General features: G+C 46.7%; 2 protein-coding genes across 4 annotated transcripts in view; both read right to left on the bottom strand.

The window, feature by feature from the left end:
* Positions 1-2,174: 2,174 nt before the first annotated feature.
* On the bottom strand, positions 2,175-12,360 carry lox (lysyl oxidase). Its single transcript, XM_030370579.1, has 7 exons — positions 11,721-12,360; positions 9,703-9,811; positions 7,601-7,732; positions 5,715-5,889; positions 5,432-5,527; positions 4,938-5,053; positions 2,175-2,720 (listed from the first exon to the last, which is right to left on the bottom strand). Exons 1-7 carry the CDS (start codon positions 12,238-12,240, stop codon positions 2,714-2,716), a joined length of 1,155 nt encoding a protein of 384 aa, XP_030226439.1. The 5' UTR covers positions 12,241-12,360; the 3' UTR covers positions 2,175-2,713.
* A 6,095-nt stretch (positions 12,361-18,455) lies between these two features.
* Positions 18,456-19,241, bottom strand: part of ddr2l (discoidin domain receptor family, member 2, like) — a 40,823-nt gene continuing 40,037 nt past the window's right edge. For 2 of the 3 annotated variants that reach the window (XM_030370576.1, XM_030370577.1), the window contains 2 exons: positions 19,017-19,166; positions 18,457-18,877 (listed from right to left, as the gene is read on the bottom strand). In XM_030370576.1, coding sequence (XP_030226436.1) covers positions 18,743-18,877; positions 19,017-19,166 — 285 coding nt within the window. In that variant the 3' untranslated portion in view covers positions 18,457-18,742. Of the gene's footprint in view, positions 18,878-19,016; positions 19,167-19,241 lie in introns of all 3 variants that reach the window. The other variant, XM_030370578.1, reaches the window with a different exon arrangement.

Below are 19,241 nucleotides of genomic sequence, written 5' to 3'. Positions count from 1 at the left end.
CTCAGCGCGCGCAAAACCTCTCGCGAAAGATGTTTTTACGATCTCGCTCGAATTTAATTTTGGCACTATGGGGGAGGGAACCAAGGCAGGGCGGGCCTTGGTTCCCTATAATTGGCCGTTTCTGAAGCGCGATATTTGATTGACAGCCCTCCTCAGCCATCCTCTCATTCAATTCTGAATTGTACAGTAAATGGCTGAAACGATAGTTACTTATTGTAACTCTAGATTCTATGAGTATACGCGCAGCCTTTTAAGGCTATCGCTATTGGGTTATCCCTAGGCGTGAGCCGTAGCACTGAAAAATTTGTAATCCCCGACCACCAACAGCGTGTATGGCGACACATTAGTGCCATAATTCACTAATGTGATAAAAGATGCATTCGGGCGTATTTATATTATTCCACACGCTTAGATATTAACTGCGAGCGCGCAAATGATCTCTGCGCGCGCAAAACAGCCTCTCGCGCGCGCAAATTACCTCAGCGCGCGCAAAACCTCTCGCGAAAGATGTTTTTACGCTCTCGTTCGAATTTAATTTTGGCACTATGGGGGAGGGAACCAAGGCAGGGCGGGCTTTCCTATGATTGGCCGTTTCTGAAGCGCGATATTTGATTGACAGCCCTCCTCAGCCCTCCTCTCATTCAATTCTGAATTGTACAGTAAATGGCTGAAACATTAGTTACGTATTGTAACTCCAGATTCTATGAGCATAGGCGCAGCCTTTTAAGTGTCGGCCTCATTGTCCTTTAAATAGCTGAAGAAAAGCTGTTTATTGGGAGCAGAACGTCCGCCGGCGCCCGACTATATCTGGGAAATGCGGACGTCGTTGTGGCACGCCGCACGCGGACGTAATTGAGGCCCACGCTGTTGGTGGTCGGGGATTACAAATTTTTCAGTGCTACGGCTCACGCCTAGGGATAACCCAATAGCGATAGCCTTAAAAGGCTGCGCGTATACTCATAGAATCTAGAGTTACAATAAGTAACTATCGTTTCAGCCATTTACTGTACAATTCAGAATTGAATGAGAGGATGGCTGAGGAGGGCTGTCAATCAAATATCGCGCTTCAGAAACGGCCAATTATAGGGAACCAAGGCCCGCCCTGCCTTGGTTCCCTCCCCCATAGTGCCAAAATAAAATTCGAGCGAGAGCGTAAAAACATCTTTCGCGAGAGGTTTTGCGCGCGCTGAGGTAATTTGCGCGCGCGAGAGGCTGTTTTGCGCGCGCAGAGATCATTTGCGCGCTCGCAATTAATATCTAAGCGTGTGGAATAATATAAATACGCCCGAATGCATCTTTTATCACATTAGTGAATTATGGCACTAATGTGTCGCCATACTAAGAGCCCGAGTAGTGTCACACTGCTGAAATTTGCATACGTGATTTGATTGGATGACGGATCCGTCGCTGCCGAAAAAGAACATTTTTCTACTTTTTGACGGAGCGCACGGATCCACAATGCATTGCGCGTCCGTCCCCATTCAAAGTCAATGGGGATCAGTCAACGGACGGAGGCAGTGGGCATCACCGGCCCTACTGTACCGTATTGTCATTACTGTCCCTACTGTATTGGTGTCATTACCGGGGGAGTTGTACTACCTTTTCTAGCTGGCCTACGTAGGGTACGACTTGGCGTCCTAGACTGGTCTACCCATATCCAGCATGATAAGACGGTCCAGCATGATAAGAGGCGCAATATAAGGCCAACATAACAGCAGGTGGCCTCACCATGTCTCCTCTCACATGATGAAGACTGTCCATGTGGCTTAGTGCCGCATCCTTCACCAGGTGCCATTGAAACACTTTTTTTGTTTATCTTAAAAAAAATCATGAAAAAAGGTAACTCCACATTTCATGTTTCAGAGATAAAAAAAACCATGTAATGGATTTTAAGTGCAAAGTTTGAATATTTTGAGTGAACAATGTTCACTGATGTTACCAGAGGTTACATTTTGTATGTAACCTGTATCTTCCGAGTTATTTTTCCTTAATCAAAGCAACACAACTGCAGTTAAATGTTTTATTACCTGTAATGCTCAATACAAACGATTACGATAATACGATTTATGAAAATGTATTAAAACTGAGATATATATATATATATATATATATATATATATATATATATATATATATATATAATATGCCTCTTGTATAAATGACAAGGTCCTGAATCAGTCCCATTCAAGCTTTATTGGCGTACTTCTTGGTAGTAAAACAGTTTGATGGGATGGTTTCAGTTACCGACTAGGCTAGGTTATATACAACGCTTCTAGTCAACATGAGAAGACCGCTTGGGATCTGACCCAATAATCAATAATCGGTTCTCCTAGTGGTCGCTCTCACTACAGCAACTATATGTGGTATTGTGTGCCGTCATTTTGCAAATTGTTATCTATTAATCGAACAATCGAACAATCAATCATCTCTCCCTCTCTCTCTCTCTCTCTCTCTCTCTCTCTCTCTCTCTCTCTCTCTCTCTCTCTCTCTCTCTCCCTCTCTCCCTCTCTCTCTCTCTCTCTCTCTCTCTCTCTCTCTCTCTCTCTCTTTCATTATGGCAAGTCGACAGAGAGAAGCTTCCAGAAGGAGCCCAGGGAGGAGGGCTTGTTTTGGAGCCCCAGTGCGCTTGAGGGACGGTGCTTAGCATTCTGCTCTCACAGTCTCTGACTCCTCCCACCAGGCCTGGATGGAGTCCGGGTGGAGGAGAAGCTCCTCACTGCCTGGAACACAGCCAGCATATTACCATTACTACAGCTATATCATCATATATTATATATTACCATTACTACAGCTATATCATCATATATTATCTATTACCATTACTACAGCTATATCATCATATATTATCTATTACCATTACTACAGCTATATCATCATATATTATATATTACCATTACTACAGCTATATCATCATATATTATATATTACCATTACTACATCTATATCATCATATATTATATATTACTACTACTACTACATCTATATCATCATATATTATTTATTACCATTACTACAGCTATATCATCATATATTATATATTACCATTACTACAGCTATATCATCATATATTATATATTACCATTACTACAGCTATATCATCATATATTATATATTACCATTACTACAGCTATATCATCATATATTATATATTACCATTACTACAACTATATCATCATATATTATCTATTACCATTACTACAGCTATATCATCATATATTATATATTACCATTACTACAGCTATATCATCATATATTATATAATACCATTACTACAACTATATCATCATATATTATATATTACCATTGCTACAGCTATATCATCATATATTATATATTACCATTACAACATCTATATCATCATATATTATATATTACTACTACTACTACATCTATATCATCAAATATTATATATTACCATTACTACAGCTATATCATCATATATTACCATTACTACACCTATATCATATATATATATCACCATTACTACATCTATATCATCATATATTATATATTACTACACCTATGTAATCATATATTATATATTACAATTACTACATCTATATCATCATACATTATATATTACAATTACTACATCTATATCATCATATATTATATATTACCATTACTACAGCTATTTCATCATATATTATATATTACCATTACTACACCTATATCATCATATATTATATATTACCATTACTACACCTATATCATATATATATATATTACCATTTCTACATCTATATCATCATATATTATTTATTACCATTACTACAGCTATATCATCATATAATATATAGTACTACACCTATGTAATCATATATTATATATTACAATTACTACAGCTATATCATCATATATTACCATTACTACAGCTATATCATCATATATTATTTATTACCATTACTACAGCTATATCATCATATATTATTTATTACCATTACTACAGCTATATGATCATATATTATATATTACCATTACTACAGCTATATCATCATATATTATATATTATCATTGCTACAGCTATATCATCATATATTATATATTACTATTACTACATCTATATCATTATACATATAATATATTACTATTACTACAGCTATATCATCATACATATATATTATCTATTACCATTACTACAGCAATATCATCATATATTTTATATTACTATTACTACAGCTATATCATCATATATTATATATTACCATTACTACATCTTTATCATCATATATATTATATATTACTATTACCAGTACATTTATATCATTATCTATATTATATATTACAGAGAGGCAGAGAGAGAGAGAGAGAGAGAGAGAGAGGGAGAGAGAGAGAGAGAGAGAGAGAGAGAGCGAGAGAGAGCGAGAGAGAGAGAGAGAGAGAGAGAGAGAGAGAGAGAGAGAGAGAGAGAGAGAGAGAGAGAGAAGGAAGAGAGAGAGAGAGAGAGAGAGAGAGAGAGAGAGAGAGAGAGAGAGGGAGAGAGAGAGAGAGAGAGAGAGAGAGAGAGAGAGAGAGAGAGAGAGAGAGAGAGAGAGAGAGAGAGAGAGAGAGAGAGAGAGAGAAGGAAGAGAGAGAGAGAGAGAGAGAGAGAGGGAGAGAGGGAGAGAGAGAGAGAGAGAGAGAGAGAGAGAGAGAGAGAGAGAGAGAGAGAGAGAGAGAGAGAGAGAGAGGGAGAGGGAGAGGGAGAGAGAGAGAGAGAGAGAGAGAGAGAGAGAGAGAGAGAGAGAGAGAGAGAGAGAGAGGGAGAGGGAGAGAGAGAGAGAGAGAGAGAGAGAGAGAGAGAGGGAGAGAGGGAGAGAGAGAGAGAGAGAGAGAGAGAGGGAGAGAGGGAGAGAGGGAGAGAGAGAGAGAGAGAGAGAGAGGGAGAGAGGGAGAGAGAGAGAAGGAAGGAAGAGAGAGAGAGAGAGAAGGAAGAAAGGAAGAGATAGTGTCCTTACGAGGCCAGTCTACAGTCAGACATCTCTACGGCCGTCCCGCTGTAGGTCACGTCACAGCGTGCCACGTTGTTGCTGTAGTCGGACTCCGAGACACTCTGAGTCGGGTTCACCGTCACCTGAATAATACAGCAATATGCTTTTTACTACTGTAATATAATGTAATACTACTGTAATACACTCTAATACTACCGTTATACTACTGTAATACTGCTGTAATGTACTGTAATACTGTTGTATCCATGGTAACGAGCAGTAGACAGAGAGTGTCTCCATGGTAACGGGCGGTAAACAGAGGGTGTCTTCATGGTAACGAGCAGTAGACAGAGAGTTTCTCCATGGTAACGGGTGGTAGACAGAGGGTGTCTCCTTGGTAACGGGTGGTAGACAGTGTGTCTCAATGGTAATGGGTGGTAGACAGAGGGCGTCTCCATGGTAACGGGTGGTAGACAGAGGGCGTCTCCATGGTAACGGGTGGTAGACAGAGGCCTACTCACCTTCAGGACGTATTTCCCGGGTAAAACGTCCGTAACGTCGATCCACTGGCAGTCGATGTCAGCGTTGTACGTATCATAGCAACCGGGACTCAGGCCCTGCATTCATTTACACATTCATATTTAATATTATTTGTAAATTCATATTCATAATTCGTATTCACATTCATGTGTTTGTTTACACATACACGTGTGTGTATGTGTGCGTGTGTGTGTGTGTGTGTGTTTGTGTGCATGTGTATGTGTGTGTGTGTGTGTGTGTGTGTGTGTGTGTGTGTGTGTGTACCTGTGTGTGTGAGGTGCAGGCGTAGCGTCGGTGGTGTCCGGGGTCACATGACGTGTCCTCCAGACAGAAGCTGGCCTTGTGGCCGGCGGCCACGCGCAGCCCCGCCCCCCCCTGGGGCCCCGCCCCCGCGGCCAGCAGCTCGTAGTGACTGAAGGCATCCATGCTGTGGAAGTGGCTGAGAAGAGGGCGGGGTTAGAGAGCACCACCCTACCTATGGACCAAACACCACCCTACCTATAGACCAAACACCAACCTACCTATAGACCAAACACCACCCTACCTATAGACCAAACACCACCCTACCTATAGACCAAACACCACCCTACCTATAGACCAAACACCACCCTACCTATAGACCAAACACCACCCTACCTATAGACCAAACACCACCCTACCTATAGACCAAACACCACCCTACCTATAGACCAAACACCACCCTACCTATAGACCAAACACCACCCTACCTATAGACCAAACACCACCCTACCTATAGACCAAACACCACCCTACCTATAGACCAAACACCACCTACCTATAGACCAAACACCACCCTACCTATAGACCAAACACCACCCTACCTATGGACCAAACACCACCTTACCTATAGACCAAACACCACCCTACCTATAGACCAAACACCACCCTACCTATAGACCAAACACCACCCTACCTATAGACCAAACACCACCCTACCTATAGACCAACACCACCCTACCTATGGACCACACACCACCCTACCTATAGACCAAACACCACCCTACCTATGGACCAAACACCACCCTACCTATAGACCAAACACCACCCTACCTATAGACCAAACACCACCTTACCTATAGACCAAACACCACCCTACCTATAGACCAAACACCACCCTACCTATAGACCAAACACCACCCTACCTATAGACCAAACACCACCTTACCTATAGACCAAAGACTACCCTACCTATAGACCAAACACCACCCTACCTATGGACCAAACACCACCCTACCTATAGTCCAAACACCACCCTACCTATGGACCAAACACCACCCTACCTATGGACCAAACACCACCCTACCTATAGACCAAACACCACCCTACCTATAGACCAAACACCACCCTACCTATGGACCAAACACCACCCTACCTATGGACCAAACACCACCTTACCTATAGACCAAACACCACCCTACCTATAGACCAAACACCACCCTACCTATAGACCAAACACCCCCCTACCTATAGACCAAACACCACCTTACCTATAGACCAAACGCCACCCTACCTATAGACCAAACACCACCTTACCTATGGACCAAACACCACCCTACCTATAGACCAAACACCACCCTACCTATGGACCAAACACCACCTTACCTATAGACCAAACGCCACCCTACCTATAGACCAAACACCACCCTACCTATAGACCAAACACCACCCTACCTATAGACCAAACACCCCCCTACCTATAGACCCACGCATTCACGTTCACATAACCCTCCTGGTCCAGACCAGACCGGTCCAGACCCTGCCGGTCCAGACCAGACCGGTCCAGACTAGACCAGTCCAGACCCTGCCGGTCCAGACCAGACCGGTCCAGACCAGACCGGTCCAGACCCACCTGGTCCAGACCAGACCGGTCCAGACCAGACCGGTCAAGACCAGACCGGTCCAGACCCTGCCGGTCCAGACCAGACCGGTCTAGACCCTCCTGGTCCAGACCAGACCGGTCCAGACCCTGCCGGTCCAGACCAGACCGGTCCAGACCCTCCTGGTCCAGACCAGACCGGTCCAGACCCTGCCGGTCCAGACCAGACCGGTCCAGCCCAGACCGGTCCAGACCCTCCTGGTCCAGACCAGACCGGTCCAGACCAGACCGGTCCAGACCCCATAGGACCCACCGGTGACAGCTGTGCCACTCCCAGGAGTAGCGAGGCTTGCTGGGCAGGAAGTCGGCCGTTCCCTGGTTCTTCACGCGCTGAGGGAACCTCAGCAGAACCCGGGTCTCAAAGTCCCTCGCCTGCTGAGCCGAACTGGAGACAGTGGATTGCATTACATTAGAATAGATTACATTACATTACATGACATTACGATAGTTTACATTAGATTACATTACATTACAATAGATTACATTAGATTACATTACATTAGAATAGATTACATTACATTACATTAGAATAGATTACATTATATTAGAATAGATTACATTAGATTACATTACATTAGATTACATTACATTACAATAGATTACATTAGATTAGATTACATTACATTACAATAGATTACATTAGATTACATTACATTAAAATACTAGTATTACATTAGATATACTAATATAATAATAATAATAACTAGAACTGCAAGCAGTTATGCAGGGGTCCAAGAAGTGTGCATTTCGCCGGCACAACGCGACAAGAAATGTGCATTTCGCCGGCACAACGCGAAGCATGTGTTCAAAACGCTACCCTGAACCTGTGGATACAAAGGATTTGACTGTGGTAGGAGTAGCGAGAAGTCAGTGTAGCGTTTTCGCGGCGAAATTTTGTAGAAGATATACAATTTCCTCGTTTATGGCGCCCCCTGATGGCGAAATTTTCCGATTTTTTTATCGAACGACATTAAGATTAGCACCAACATGTGTGTACAATTTGGACTCGATCCGATGTCTACTTCTGGATTTCTTTGGATTTTTGATTTTCCACGTCTAATTTAGCTCATAAACCAATATTCAAAACGCTACCGTTTCGTCGTCGAAGGTCCGATCAAAAAAGTGTAGAAGTGTGAAGATACCGTGTGCAAAGTTTGGTGTCGATTGGTCAAGAAATGTGGGAGGAGTAGCGAAAAAACAGTTTTGCGGTTTTCGCGATTTTGCGAAAAATATTCATAGACGCAAATGGGCGTGGCCTAGGCCAAAAGATGCAGCAGACTCCAGTGAATATGTGGGTACAAGTTTTTGAATGTGGGAGGTTCGGTGTGGGAGTTATAGCCCCAAACGCGTTTTCCCTTGGTATAGCGCCACCTAGTGACCGGCGTGTCTGGATTTTGTCGTCTGCGTAGTCCGAAGAGATCTGGATCTAGTCATGCAATTGGCGTCTCTGCACCATTTACGGTTTGGGCTGTGGTACCACTTTTAGGGAGGTACAAATAATAAAAATAAACACTACAAAAACAATAGGGATCCAACCTGTTGGCTTGGACCCCTAATAATAATAATACTAATTACATTAGAATAGATTACAATAGATTACATTAGATTAAATTGCATTACATTACATTACAATAGATTACATTACATTACATTACAATAGATTTCATTACATTACATTACATTACAATAGATTACATTAGATTAGATTAGAATAGATTGAAATACATTCGATTACATTCGATAAGATTTGAGTAGATTTGATTAAAATACATTCCATTAGATTATATTTGTTTGGATGAGAATACATTAAATTAGATTAGATTAGATTGAAATAAGAATTAGTATTAGAAAAGGTTTATTGCCAAATACATTTACACATATTAGGAATATGTGTAAATGAAAAATAAGTACTGAAAAAAAAAGAGTAAAAAATAAAATAAATACCATTAAATTAGATTAGATTAAAATAAATTCCATTAGATTAGATAGAAATGCATCAGATTTGATTTAAAAACGTTACATTCCACCAGACTCCATTAGACTAAATAAGATTAGAATAGGTTAGATCTGATTTAATCATCATATAATAAATTAGATTACATAAAACAAGTTATTTTAGATTAGGCTTTATGCAGAATTCCACACTGTGAAATTACAACTAATTACATTAGTTTAGATTGATTTACATTATTTTACTCCCTGACTTCCTGTACAGGATTCCCTGACTTCCTGTGGAGGACTCCCTGACTTCCTGTACAGGACTCCCTGACTTCCTGTACAGGACCCCCTGACTTCCTGTGGCGGACCCCCTGACTTCCTGTTGAGGACCCCCTGACTTCCTGCCCTCGGTCAGACCTGGCGAGGCAGCTCTCCTCCGCGGCGCAGCGGAGGCTGTAGACGGGCAGCCTCTGGATGTAGCTGGAGGCCTGGATGAGGTAGGGGTCAGGGACCAGGTCAGGGAGCCCTAGAGGAGTAGAGGTCAGAGGTCAGGGAGCCCTACGGGAGTAGAGGTCAGGGAGCCCTAGAGGAGTAGAGGTCAGAGGTCAGGGAGCCCTACGGGAGTAGAGGTCAGAGGTCAGGGAGCCCTAGAGGAGTAGAGGTCAGAGGTCAGGGAGCCCTACGGGAGTAGAGGTCAGAGGTCAGGAAGCCCTAGAGGAGTAGAGGTCAGAGGTCAGGGACCAGGTCAGGGAGCCCTAGAGGAGTAGAGGTCAGAGGTCAGGAAGCCCTAGAGGGGTAGAGGTCAGAGGTCAGGGAGCCCTAGAGGAGTAGAGGTCAGGGACCATGTCAGGAAGCCCTAGAGGAGTAGAGGTCAGAGGTCAGGAAGCCCTAGAGGGGTAGAGGTCAGAGGTCAGGGAGCCCTAGAGGAGTAGAGGTCAGAGGTCAGGGAGCCCTAGAGGAGTAGAGGTCAGAGGTCAGGGAGCCCTAGGGGAGTAGAGGTCAGAGGTCAGGGTCCAGGTCAGGAAGCCCTAGAGGAGTAGAGGTCAGGGAGCCCTAGAGGAGTAGAGGTCAGAGGTCAGGGACCAGGTCAGGAAGCCCTAGAGGAGTAGAGGGCAGAGGTCAGGGAGCTCTACGGGAGTAGAGGTCAGAGGTCAGGAAGCCCTAGAGGAGTAGAGGTCAGGGACCAGGTCAGGGAGCCCTAGAGGAGTAGAGGTCAGAGGTCAGGAAGCCCTAGAGGAGTAGAGGTCAGAGGTCAGGGAGCCCTAGAGGAGTAGAGGTCAGAGGTCAGGGACCAGGTCAGGGAGCCCTAGAGGAGTAGAGGTCAGGGAGCCCTAGAGGAGTAGAGGTCAAAGGTCAGGGAGCTCTAGGGGAGTAGAGGTCAGAGGTCAGGGACCAGGTCAGCAAGCCCTAGAGGAGTAGAGGTCAGAGATCAGAGGTCAGGGAGCCCTACGGGAGTAGAGGTCAGGGGTCAGGGTGGCCTAGAGGGATAGAGAGTTAACTAGTGTTATTCTTACCGTGTTGTTAGTAAGTAGTGTTAACTAGTGTTAGTCTTACAGTGTTGGTGTTAACTAGTGGTAAATAGTGTTAGTCTTACCGTGTTGTTAGTAAGTAGTGTTAACTAGTGTAAGTCTTTCCGTGTTGGTGTAGCTAGTGTTAACTAGTTTAGTCTTACCGTGTTGGTGTTAACTAGTGGTAACTAGTGTTAGTCTTACCGTGTTGTTAGTAAGTAGTGTTAACTAGTGTTAGTCTTACCATGTTGGTGTTAACTAGTGGTAACTAGTGTTAGTCTTACCATGTTTTTAGTAAGTAGTGTTAACTAGTGTTAGTCTTACTGTGTTGGTGTTAACTTGTGGTAACTAGCGTTAGTCTTACCGTGTTGTTAGTAAGTAGGGTTAACTAGTGTTAGTCTTAACATGTTGGTGTTAACTAGTGGAAACTTGTGTTAGTCTTACCATGTTGTTAGTAAGTAGTGTTAACTAGTGTTTGTCTTACCGTGTTGGTGTTAACTAGTGGTAACTAGTGTTAGTCTTACCGTGTTGTTAGTAAGTAGTGTTAACTACAGTTTGTCTTACCGTGTTGGTGTTAACTAGTGTTGGCCTTACCGTGTTGGCGTTGACTAGTGTTAAGTAGTGTTTGTCTTCGAGTTGGTGTTAACTAGTGTTAGTCTTACCGTGTTGGTGTTATGTTAACTAGTGATAAATAGTGTGAGTCTTACCGTGTTGGTGGTAACTAGTGTTAGTCTTACCGTGTTGGTGGTAGCTAGTGTTAGTCTTACCGTGATGGTGATCAGTATAGTGTTCTAGTGTGAGTCTTACCGCGTTGGTGTTAACTAGCGTTAAATAGTGTTAGTCTTACCGTGTTGGTGGTAAGTAGTGTTTAATAGTGTTAGTCTTACCGTGTTGGTGGTAACTAGTGTTAACTAGTCCTAGTCTTACCGTGTTGGTGGTAACGGGTGCCGTACCCGGGTCTCCATCGGGTTCCGGGCCGGTAGTAGGAGTTGTAGTAGTTATAGTAGGGGTGGTAGTTTGCCGCTTTGTACGGATTGTTGTAAGGGTCGTCCCCGACCATCCCGTCCACCGGCCGCACCGGGACCGGCTCTCCGGTGCTCTCTGTTCCACTAGGCCGGTTTTGACGCGCGGCGCGTAATTGCGCAGAGCTGCTGACCGCGGGAACCCGAGGTGCGGCGGGCGGCCCGGAGGACTGCGTCTCGTTGCTGAGGAACACCAGGTCATCCCGCCACGGGCCGGAGCCGGGAGGACGCCGCCCAGATGGTCGGTACTGAGAACCGTGACTCAGGATCCGGTGAACCTGTCCGTTATGGCGCCAAGTCAATCCCCGCTGCCGCGCACCTGCAGCCCGCGATCCATCCTGACCCGCGCCGGGGTCCAGAGCCGCGCGAAGGAAACACAAGCGCGTCACCAGCCAAGGGAGCGCGCGGAGGGAGAACTCCTTCATGGTCGAGAATGAGTGGGTCACTGGAAAGAACCAGTCGGTCGATGGAGAGAAGAACCAATGGAGAGAAGAACCAATCGGCCAATGGAGAGAAGAATGACTGAGAAGAACCTCTACCTGAAGGACGGAGGGGGCTGAGGGGGCGTCACCGGCGCCACGCGCTGAGGTGCTGGGGGCGTTACCACCACCAGGGGGGTGGCGGTAGAATATAATGTGTAGTATTGATGTATGTATCATTGAATCGCCTAGAAATTAAAAGAGGTTGCGAATGAGAGACAGTTTCTCAGTTTTGAATCCCTGGAATATCCGTGTGTGTAGCTAATAGCTCCGGTAACCCCCCCGGTGGTCAGCGCTAACCCCAACCCACAGAACTGGACCCAACCCTCACACTGCTGCACTTTACCCCTAATTAGCAGTACAAAATATCATGTATAATATACAGCTAAATAAAGCCCTTTCAGGTGAGGATAAAGCCTCTATGTTCCATAAACATAAACACTTCTAATGCTGTGATACACTTTGTATTCAGCATGTCGTTCAGATAGCTCCATTAAGCTCTTCTACTGAGTCACACATGGAGTAGAACCCTGCAGTGTTCTGCCTTGCTCTACAGATTGAGTCCCAGGGAGTAGGACCCTGTTCTTCAAAGGCCTGCTAATGATTTCCGTCTGCTGTCGGTTCTCGTTAAAAGGGTCCATTGAGTCCAAGGGTCACAGAACAAAGATCTTATTTTACAGAATGGTTTGGGATTTAAATGTTATAGCATTTCTAATGGTTTCAGCATTTAAGAACACCAACTGAAGCCACCAATAATTAATACCAACGGTTTATCCAGCCAACCAGAAAATCTGGTAGACTCACAGCATACATGTCGTATTGTCCACAAAATGTTGACACCTTCCCAAACGTTCCTTTCATTGGTGAGGCGGCAGAGTTGAGCTAAGTTTGGTTTAGGTGGGAGCATGTCGAGGCAGCTGTAGAGTATGGGGGAGCTAGGTAGAGGCTTGTAGGACAGGCTAAGAGGTTAAGTGAGCTAGTGTAGGGGGTTAAATACGATAGGTTTAGAGGTTTAAGTGAGCTAGGTTTAGGTGAGCTGACTTCAGATGGTTTAAATACGATAGGTTGGAGGTTTAAGTACGATAGGTTTGGAGGTTTAAGTACGATAGGTTGGAGGTTTAAGTACGATAGGTTGGAGGTTTAAGTACGATAGGTTTGGAGGTTTAAGTGAGTTGATGCGTGTAGGGCAGAGTGTGCTGGTTCTGAAGGCGGTTCTTTGATCCAGCTGTTTTATTAGACGTGTTTCCATAGGATGTTTAAAAGCAGACTTCTCACGAACGTCAGGCCGCTAACGCGATGCAGACCGCTGGGCTAGTGGTAGCTGCGGCAGGTACCCCCCCCCCCCCACACACACACACACACACACACACACACACACACACACACACACACACACACACACACACACACACACACACACACACACACAAACACACAAGGCGACCGAGCTGAACAAAGGCCTGTTTTATAACATTGTTTTTATAACATCGGTATAAAGATCAAAGAGGGGCCTTTATCGCCATCGCCCCCCTGGTCGGCCATCTTGTTTCCAATGAGAAGCAGCCCCTGCTGACGGCGCAATGGAATGAACTTACGGAAACATCACCTTCCTGTGGGTGTGTGTGTGTGTGTGTGTGTGTGTGTGTGTGTGTGTGTGTGTGTGTGTGTGTGTGTGTGTGTGTGTGTGTGTGTGTGTGTGTGTGTGTGTGTGTGTGTGTGTGTGTGTGTGTGTGTGTGTGTGTGTGTGTTTAGACTGACAGGGGGCAGTCAGACAGTCAGACAGGTAGGCTGGTTTGAAACCAGTTCAGTTCTCCTTGTAAGGTCTGCTGACATAAAATATATATGGGAGGGAGCTGGTTTAGCGTTTTTTAGGCCTGGTTTGGCCTGCTTACCCAGCCAGTCTTAGGCCTGGTGTGGCCTGCTTACCCAGCCAGTCTTAGGCCTGGTTTGGCCTGCTTACCCAGCCAGTCTTAGGCCTGGTGTGGCCTGCTTACCCAGCCAGTTTTAGGCCTGGTTTGGCCTGCTTACCCAGCCAGTCTTAGGCCTGGTTTGGCCTGCTTACCCAGCCAGTCTTAGGCCTGGTGTGGCCTGCTTACCCAGCCAGTCTTAGGCCTGGTTTGGCCTGCTTACCCAGCCAGTCTTAGGCCTGGTGTGGCCTGCTTACCCAGCCAGTCTTAGGCCTGGTTTGGCCTGCTTACCCAGCCAGTCTTAGGCCTGGTTTGGCCTGCTTACCCAGCCAGTCTTAGGCCTGGTTTGGCCTGCTTACCCAGCCAGTCTTAGGCCTGGTTTGGCCTGCTTACCCAGCCAGTCTTAGGCCTGGTTTGGCCTGCTTACCCAGCCAGTCTTAGGCCTGGTTTGGCCTGCTTACCCAGCCAGTCTTAGGCCTGGTTTGGCCTGCTTACCCAGCCAGTCTTAGGCCTGGCTTGGCCTGCTTACCCAGCCAGTCTTAGGCCTGGTTTGGCCTGCTTACCCAGCCAGTCTTAGGCCTGGTTTGGCCTGCTTACCCAGCCAGTCGTAGGCCTGGTTTGGCCTGCTAACCCAGCCAGTCTTAGGCCTGGTTTGGCCTGCTTACCCAGCCAGTCTTAGGCCTGGTTTGGCCTGCTTACCCAGCCAGTCTTAGGCCTGGTTTGGCCTGCTTACCCAGCCAGTCTTAGGCCTGGTGTGGCCTGCTTATCCAGCCAGTCTTAGGCCTGGTTTGGCCTGCTCACCCAGCCAGTCTTAGGCCTGGTTTGGCCTGCTCACCCAGCCAGTCTTAGGCCTGGTTTGGCCTGCTTACCCAGCCAGTCTTAGGCCTGGTTTGGCCTGCTTACCCAGCCAGTCTTAGGCCTGGTTTGGCCTGCTTACCCAGCCAGTCTTAGGCCTGGTTTGGCCTGCTTACCCAGCCAGTCTTAGGCCTGGTTTGGCCTGCTTACCCAGCCAGTCTTAGGCCTGGTTTGGCCTGCTTACCCAGCCAGTCTTAGGCCTGGCTTGGCCTGCTTACCCAGCCAGTCTTAGGCCTGGTTTGGCCTGCTTACCCAGCCAGTCTTAGGCCTGGTTTGGCCTGCTTACCCAGCCAGTCGTAGGCCTGGTTTGGCCTGCTTACCCAGCCAGTCTTAGGCCTGGTTTGGCCTGCTTACCCAGCCAGTCTTAGGCCTGGTTTGGCCTGCTTACCCAGCCAGTCTTAGGCCTGGTTTGGCCTGCTTACCCAGCCAGTCTTAGGCCTGGTGTGGCCTGCTTACCCAGCCAGTCTTAGGCCTGGTTTGGCCTGCTTACCCAGCCAGTCTTAGGCCTGGTGTGGCCTGCTTATCCAGCCAGTCTTAGGCCTGGTTTGGCCTGCTCACCCAGCCAGTCTTAGGCCTGGTTTGGCCTGCTCACCCAGCCAGTCTTAGGCCTGGTTTGGCCTGCTTACCCAGCCAGTCTTAGGCCTGGTTTGGCCTGCTTACCCAGCCAGTCTTAGGCCTGGTTTGGCCTGCTTACCCAGCCAGTCTTAGGCCTGGTTTGGCCTGCTTACCCAGCCAGTCTTAGGCCTGGTTTGGCCTGCTTACCCAGCCAGTCTTAGGCCTGGTTTGGCCTGCTTACCCAGCCAGTCTTAGGCCTGGCTTGGCCTGCTTACCCAGCCAGTCTTAGGCCTGGTTTGGCCTGCTTACCCAGCCAGTCTTAGGCCTGGTTTGGCCTGCTTACCCAGCCAGTCGTAGGCCTGGTTTGGCCTGCTTACCCAGCCAGTCTTAGGCCTGGTTTGGCCTGCTTACCCAGCCAGTCTTAGGCCTGGTTTGGCCTGCTTACCCAGCCAGTCTTAGGCCTGGTTTGGCCTGCTTACCCAGCCAGTCTTAGGCCTGGTGTGGCCTGCTTACCCAGCCAGTCTTAGGCCTGGTTTGGCCTGCTTACCCAGCCAGTCTTAGGCCTGGTTTGGCCTACTTACCCAGCCAGTCTTAGGCCTGGTTTGGCCTGCTTACGTAGACCCGCAGGTAGCTTGGGTCTCTTTGCATTCACACTGTGGAAGCCTGGATCCAGTTGTTGGTATGAGCCAGGTTATCATTACAGAGAAGACGAACATTCAAACATATAGCCAGTAAATCACGAAATGTTACACTCTGTCCAGTCAAGTATAGAAAATCACTGCTCCTTCCCATGACCACACTTAATAAACGTGTTCTTCACAGCCTACTGTTTATAAATTAATTATAACAATTGCATGCCTTGTAAATAACCGCGTTCTAACTGATGGCCTTCTGCTGCCCCCTGGTTTCACAGGCGAGAAATGCATCTTCTGGCGCATTACACGTTGGGACAAAGAGAAAAGTTAAAGGTTTCTTTAAGTAAAGGGTTACTGTGTTATTTTTTGATGCAGATTTTTGTTTATTAGAAGAAAAACATAAAAAGTTATACAAATAGATAGAAATTGATCGGCATAATTTTAGTTTCAAAGCATAGTTTTGTGCTAAAATAAAAGAGTGTTCTGGCTAGCCTACAAATAGCAAATAAAGGAGAGAAACAACAGAAATAAACAGAAAACAATAAGAATCAAAGCATCCAAAATAAGAATATAACACAATTATGGTTGTATTATTGCTATAATTTCTTATTGATTAAACAATTATTAATAACAGTTATCACACAAAATCCCCATTCACAGACAAATTGCCCATTTAAACTTGTTTGTGTTTGAAATTGACCCAGGACCAAATAGACGACTTTCTAGTGCCCCTTTGGCTCCTCCACAGGTGTCACCTTTAAACAGCTCCCCAGCCACAAGGAATATCACAAATATCTCAACTCTCTACTCACTCTCACACACAGCTAGAAATCAGGAAAACTCAACACCACTGAATTACAACAAATCTTTGGTCTCTGTTCGGTTTCCGTGACATTGTCAGACCACTTTGGAGCTAAAAATTATTTGAAAGAAAAATAATAAACTGTTTGTAATAAACAACATGATAACAACTTCTCAAAAAGGGGTCTCGTGATTCAATATCTGGTCCTCATCCACCTGTCATGTTTTACATCCAACATCCTGACTGTCGCCCTGGCGATAAGCGTGGGAACAACAGGGAAACTGTTGCCCTGGCGATTAGGCTTACGTCCTACATGATAAACGGCAGTTAGGTTAAGGTCTTCTGAAAACAGGTCAGCCCTCTTAACAGATATAATCTTTTATGATAAAGTAAGAGTAAAACTAAAGCAAGGTAAAGCTACAATTACATAAACCTAAAGTTAAGATGGGGTAACGCTAAAGCTAGTTAAAGCTAAAGCTAGGTAACCCTAAATCTAAAGCTTGGCAAAGCTAGATAAAGCTGTAGCTAGGTAAAGCTTAAGATGGTTAAAGCTAAAGCTAGTTAAAACTAAACCTAGGTAAAATAAAGCTAGGTAAAGCTGAAGATTGTTAAAGCTAAAGCTAGGTAAAGCTGAAGCTAGTTTAAGCTAAAGCTAGGTAAACTAAAGCTAGGTACAGCTGAAGCTAGTTAAAGCTAAAGCTAGGTAAAGTTTAAGCTAACAATAGGACAAGATCAATCTTAATCTAAAGCTAGGTGAAGTTCGACCTAGTGATAGCTAAAGCTAAGGTAAAGCTTAAGCTACTCTTAGCCCCATTGCACAGTTTGATTCACAGACGGACGTTTTGCAGACGCCTCACACAGGTTACAACGCGCTGTGGAACTGAGCTGTACAACATTCAAATAAACACAAGCAATGTCACGTAACCGGAGTATAAAACACCAAAAACCACAAAGAAACAGAACCACCAGAATGTGACACTAGCTCCAGTGTGCGTTAATAATGATCACGGAAAACTGAACAGTGCTCAACCAAACTAACTAGCCCTGTGACCCCTGACCCTAGACTACAGGCAGAAAGAACAAAGGAACCCTTAGAAACCACAGATAGTATTCTTTATAGACGATAACAAGTGAGATATATCTGGAGAAGTCTGAAGACGTTTCAGTCCAGAGGAAAAGAGACGGAACCGACCAGCAAATAGGCCCCTCCCTCTTTCAAACCACACCCCCTGCCCCCTGGTGTCCCCCCCCCCCCCCCTGACTCCCCCCTGGTCTCCCCCCCTCCCCTTTAGTCCCCCCTGCTGTCTCCCCCCTAATGTTTCCTCCCTCCCTCCTGGTGTCTCCCTGGTCACCCCCCCCCCCCCCCCCGGGGGGGGTCTCACTGGTCGGGGTGGGGCCCCGGGGGGGGGGGTCACTGGTCGTGTGGGGCCCCGGGGCCGGGGGGGTCACACTGGTCGGCCTTGGGCCCCGGGGGTTCTCACTGGTCGGCGTGGGGCCCGGGGGGGGTCACTGATCGGGCTGGGGCCCCGGGGGGGCCTCACTGGGCGGCGTGGGGCCCCGGGGCCGGGGGAGGGTCACTGGTCGGTGTGGGGCCCCGGGGGGGGGTCACTGGTCAGCGTGGGGCCCCGGGGGGACACACTGGTCGGCGTGGGGCCCCGGGGGGTCACACTGGTCAGCGTGGGGCCCGGGGGGGGTCACTGGTCAGCGTGGGGCCTCAGGGCCCGGTACAGGCCCTCGAAGCTGGGCCTCTGGTCGGCGTCGCGGCCCCAGCAGCACATCATCAGCTTGAAGAGGGAGGGGGGGCAGAGGGGCGGGGCATAGAGGAGGACCTAGGCGGGGCCAGAAGCAACAGGTCACATGATGTTAGCCGTTAGCATGCAGCGCGGTTGAGGAAACACCTGAAGAAATGCATGTCAGTATTTATGGAACATGGGTTAGGGCTAGTTAGGGTTAGGGCGGGTTAGTTACCTGTCTGCCCTGGTTCCTGAAGAACTCTCCGGTGTTCTGGATGACCTGCTGGTCCGACAGCAGGCTGTAGGGCTGCTCCTTGCACATGGTGAACACCTCCCACAGCGTCACTCCGAACGCCCACACATCGCTGGCCGTGGTGAACTTACCCTGGAGCAGGAGTAGAGCAGGAGTAGAGCAGGAGTAGAGAGTGGAGCAGGAGTAGAGCAGGGGGTAGAGAGTAGA

The sequence above is a fragment of the Gadus morhua genome, chromosome 11 (genome assembly GCF_902167405.1).
Source record: "Gadus morhua chromosome 11, gadMor3.0, whole genome shotgun sequence".
Taxonomy (NCBI): Eukaryota; Metazoa; Chordata; class Actinopteri; order Gadiformes; family Gadidae; genus Gadus; species Gadus morhua.
Note: the sequence above shows the minus strand (reverse complement) of the source record. Positions and strands in the feature narration are given on the sequence as shown.

Coding starts and splice junctions, on each gene's coding strand:
- lox (XM_030370579.1), bottom strand. CDS start 12,240: ATGAAGGAGTTCTCCCTCCGCGCGCTCCCTTGGCTGGTGACGCGCTTG. Junction 5,890..7,600: donor GAGTGGCACAGCTGTCACCG/GTGGGTCCTATG, acceptor CCCTCTTCTCAG/CCACTTCCACAGCATGGATG. Junction 5,054..5,431: donor CCGGGAAATACGTCCTGAAG/GTGAGTAGGCCT, acceptor TGTATTATTCAG/GTGACGGTGAACCCGACTCA.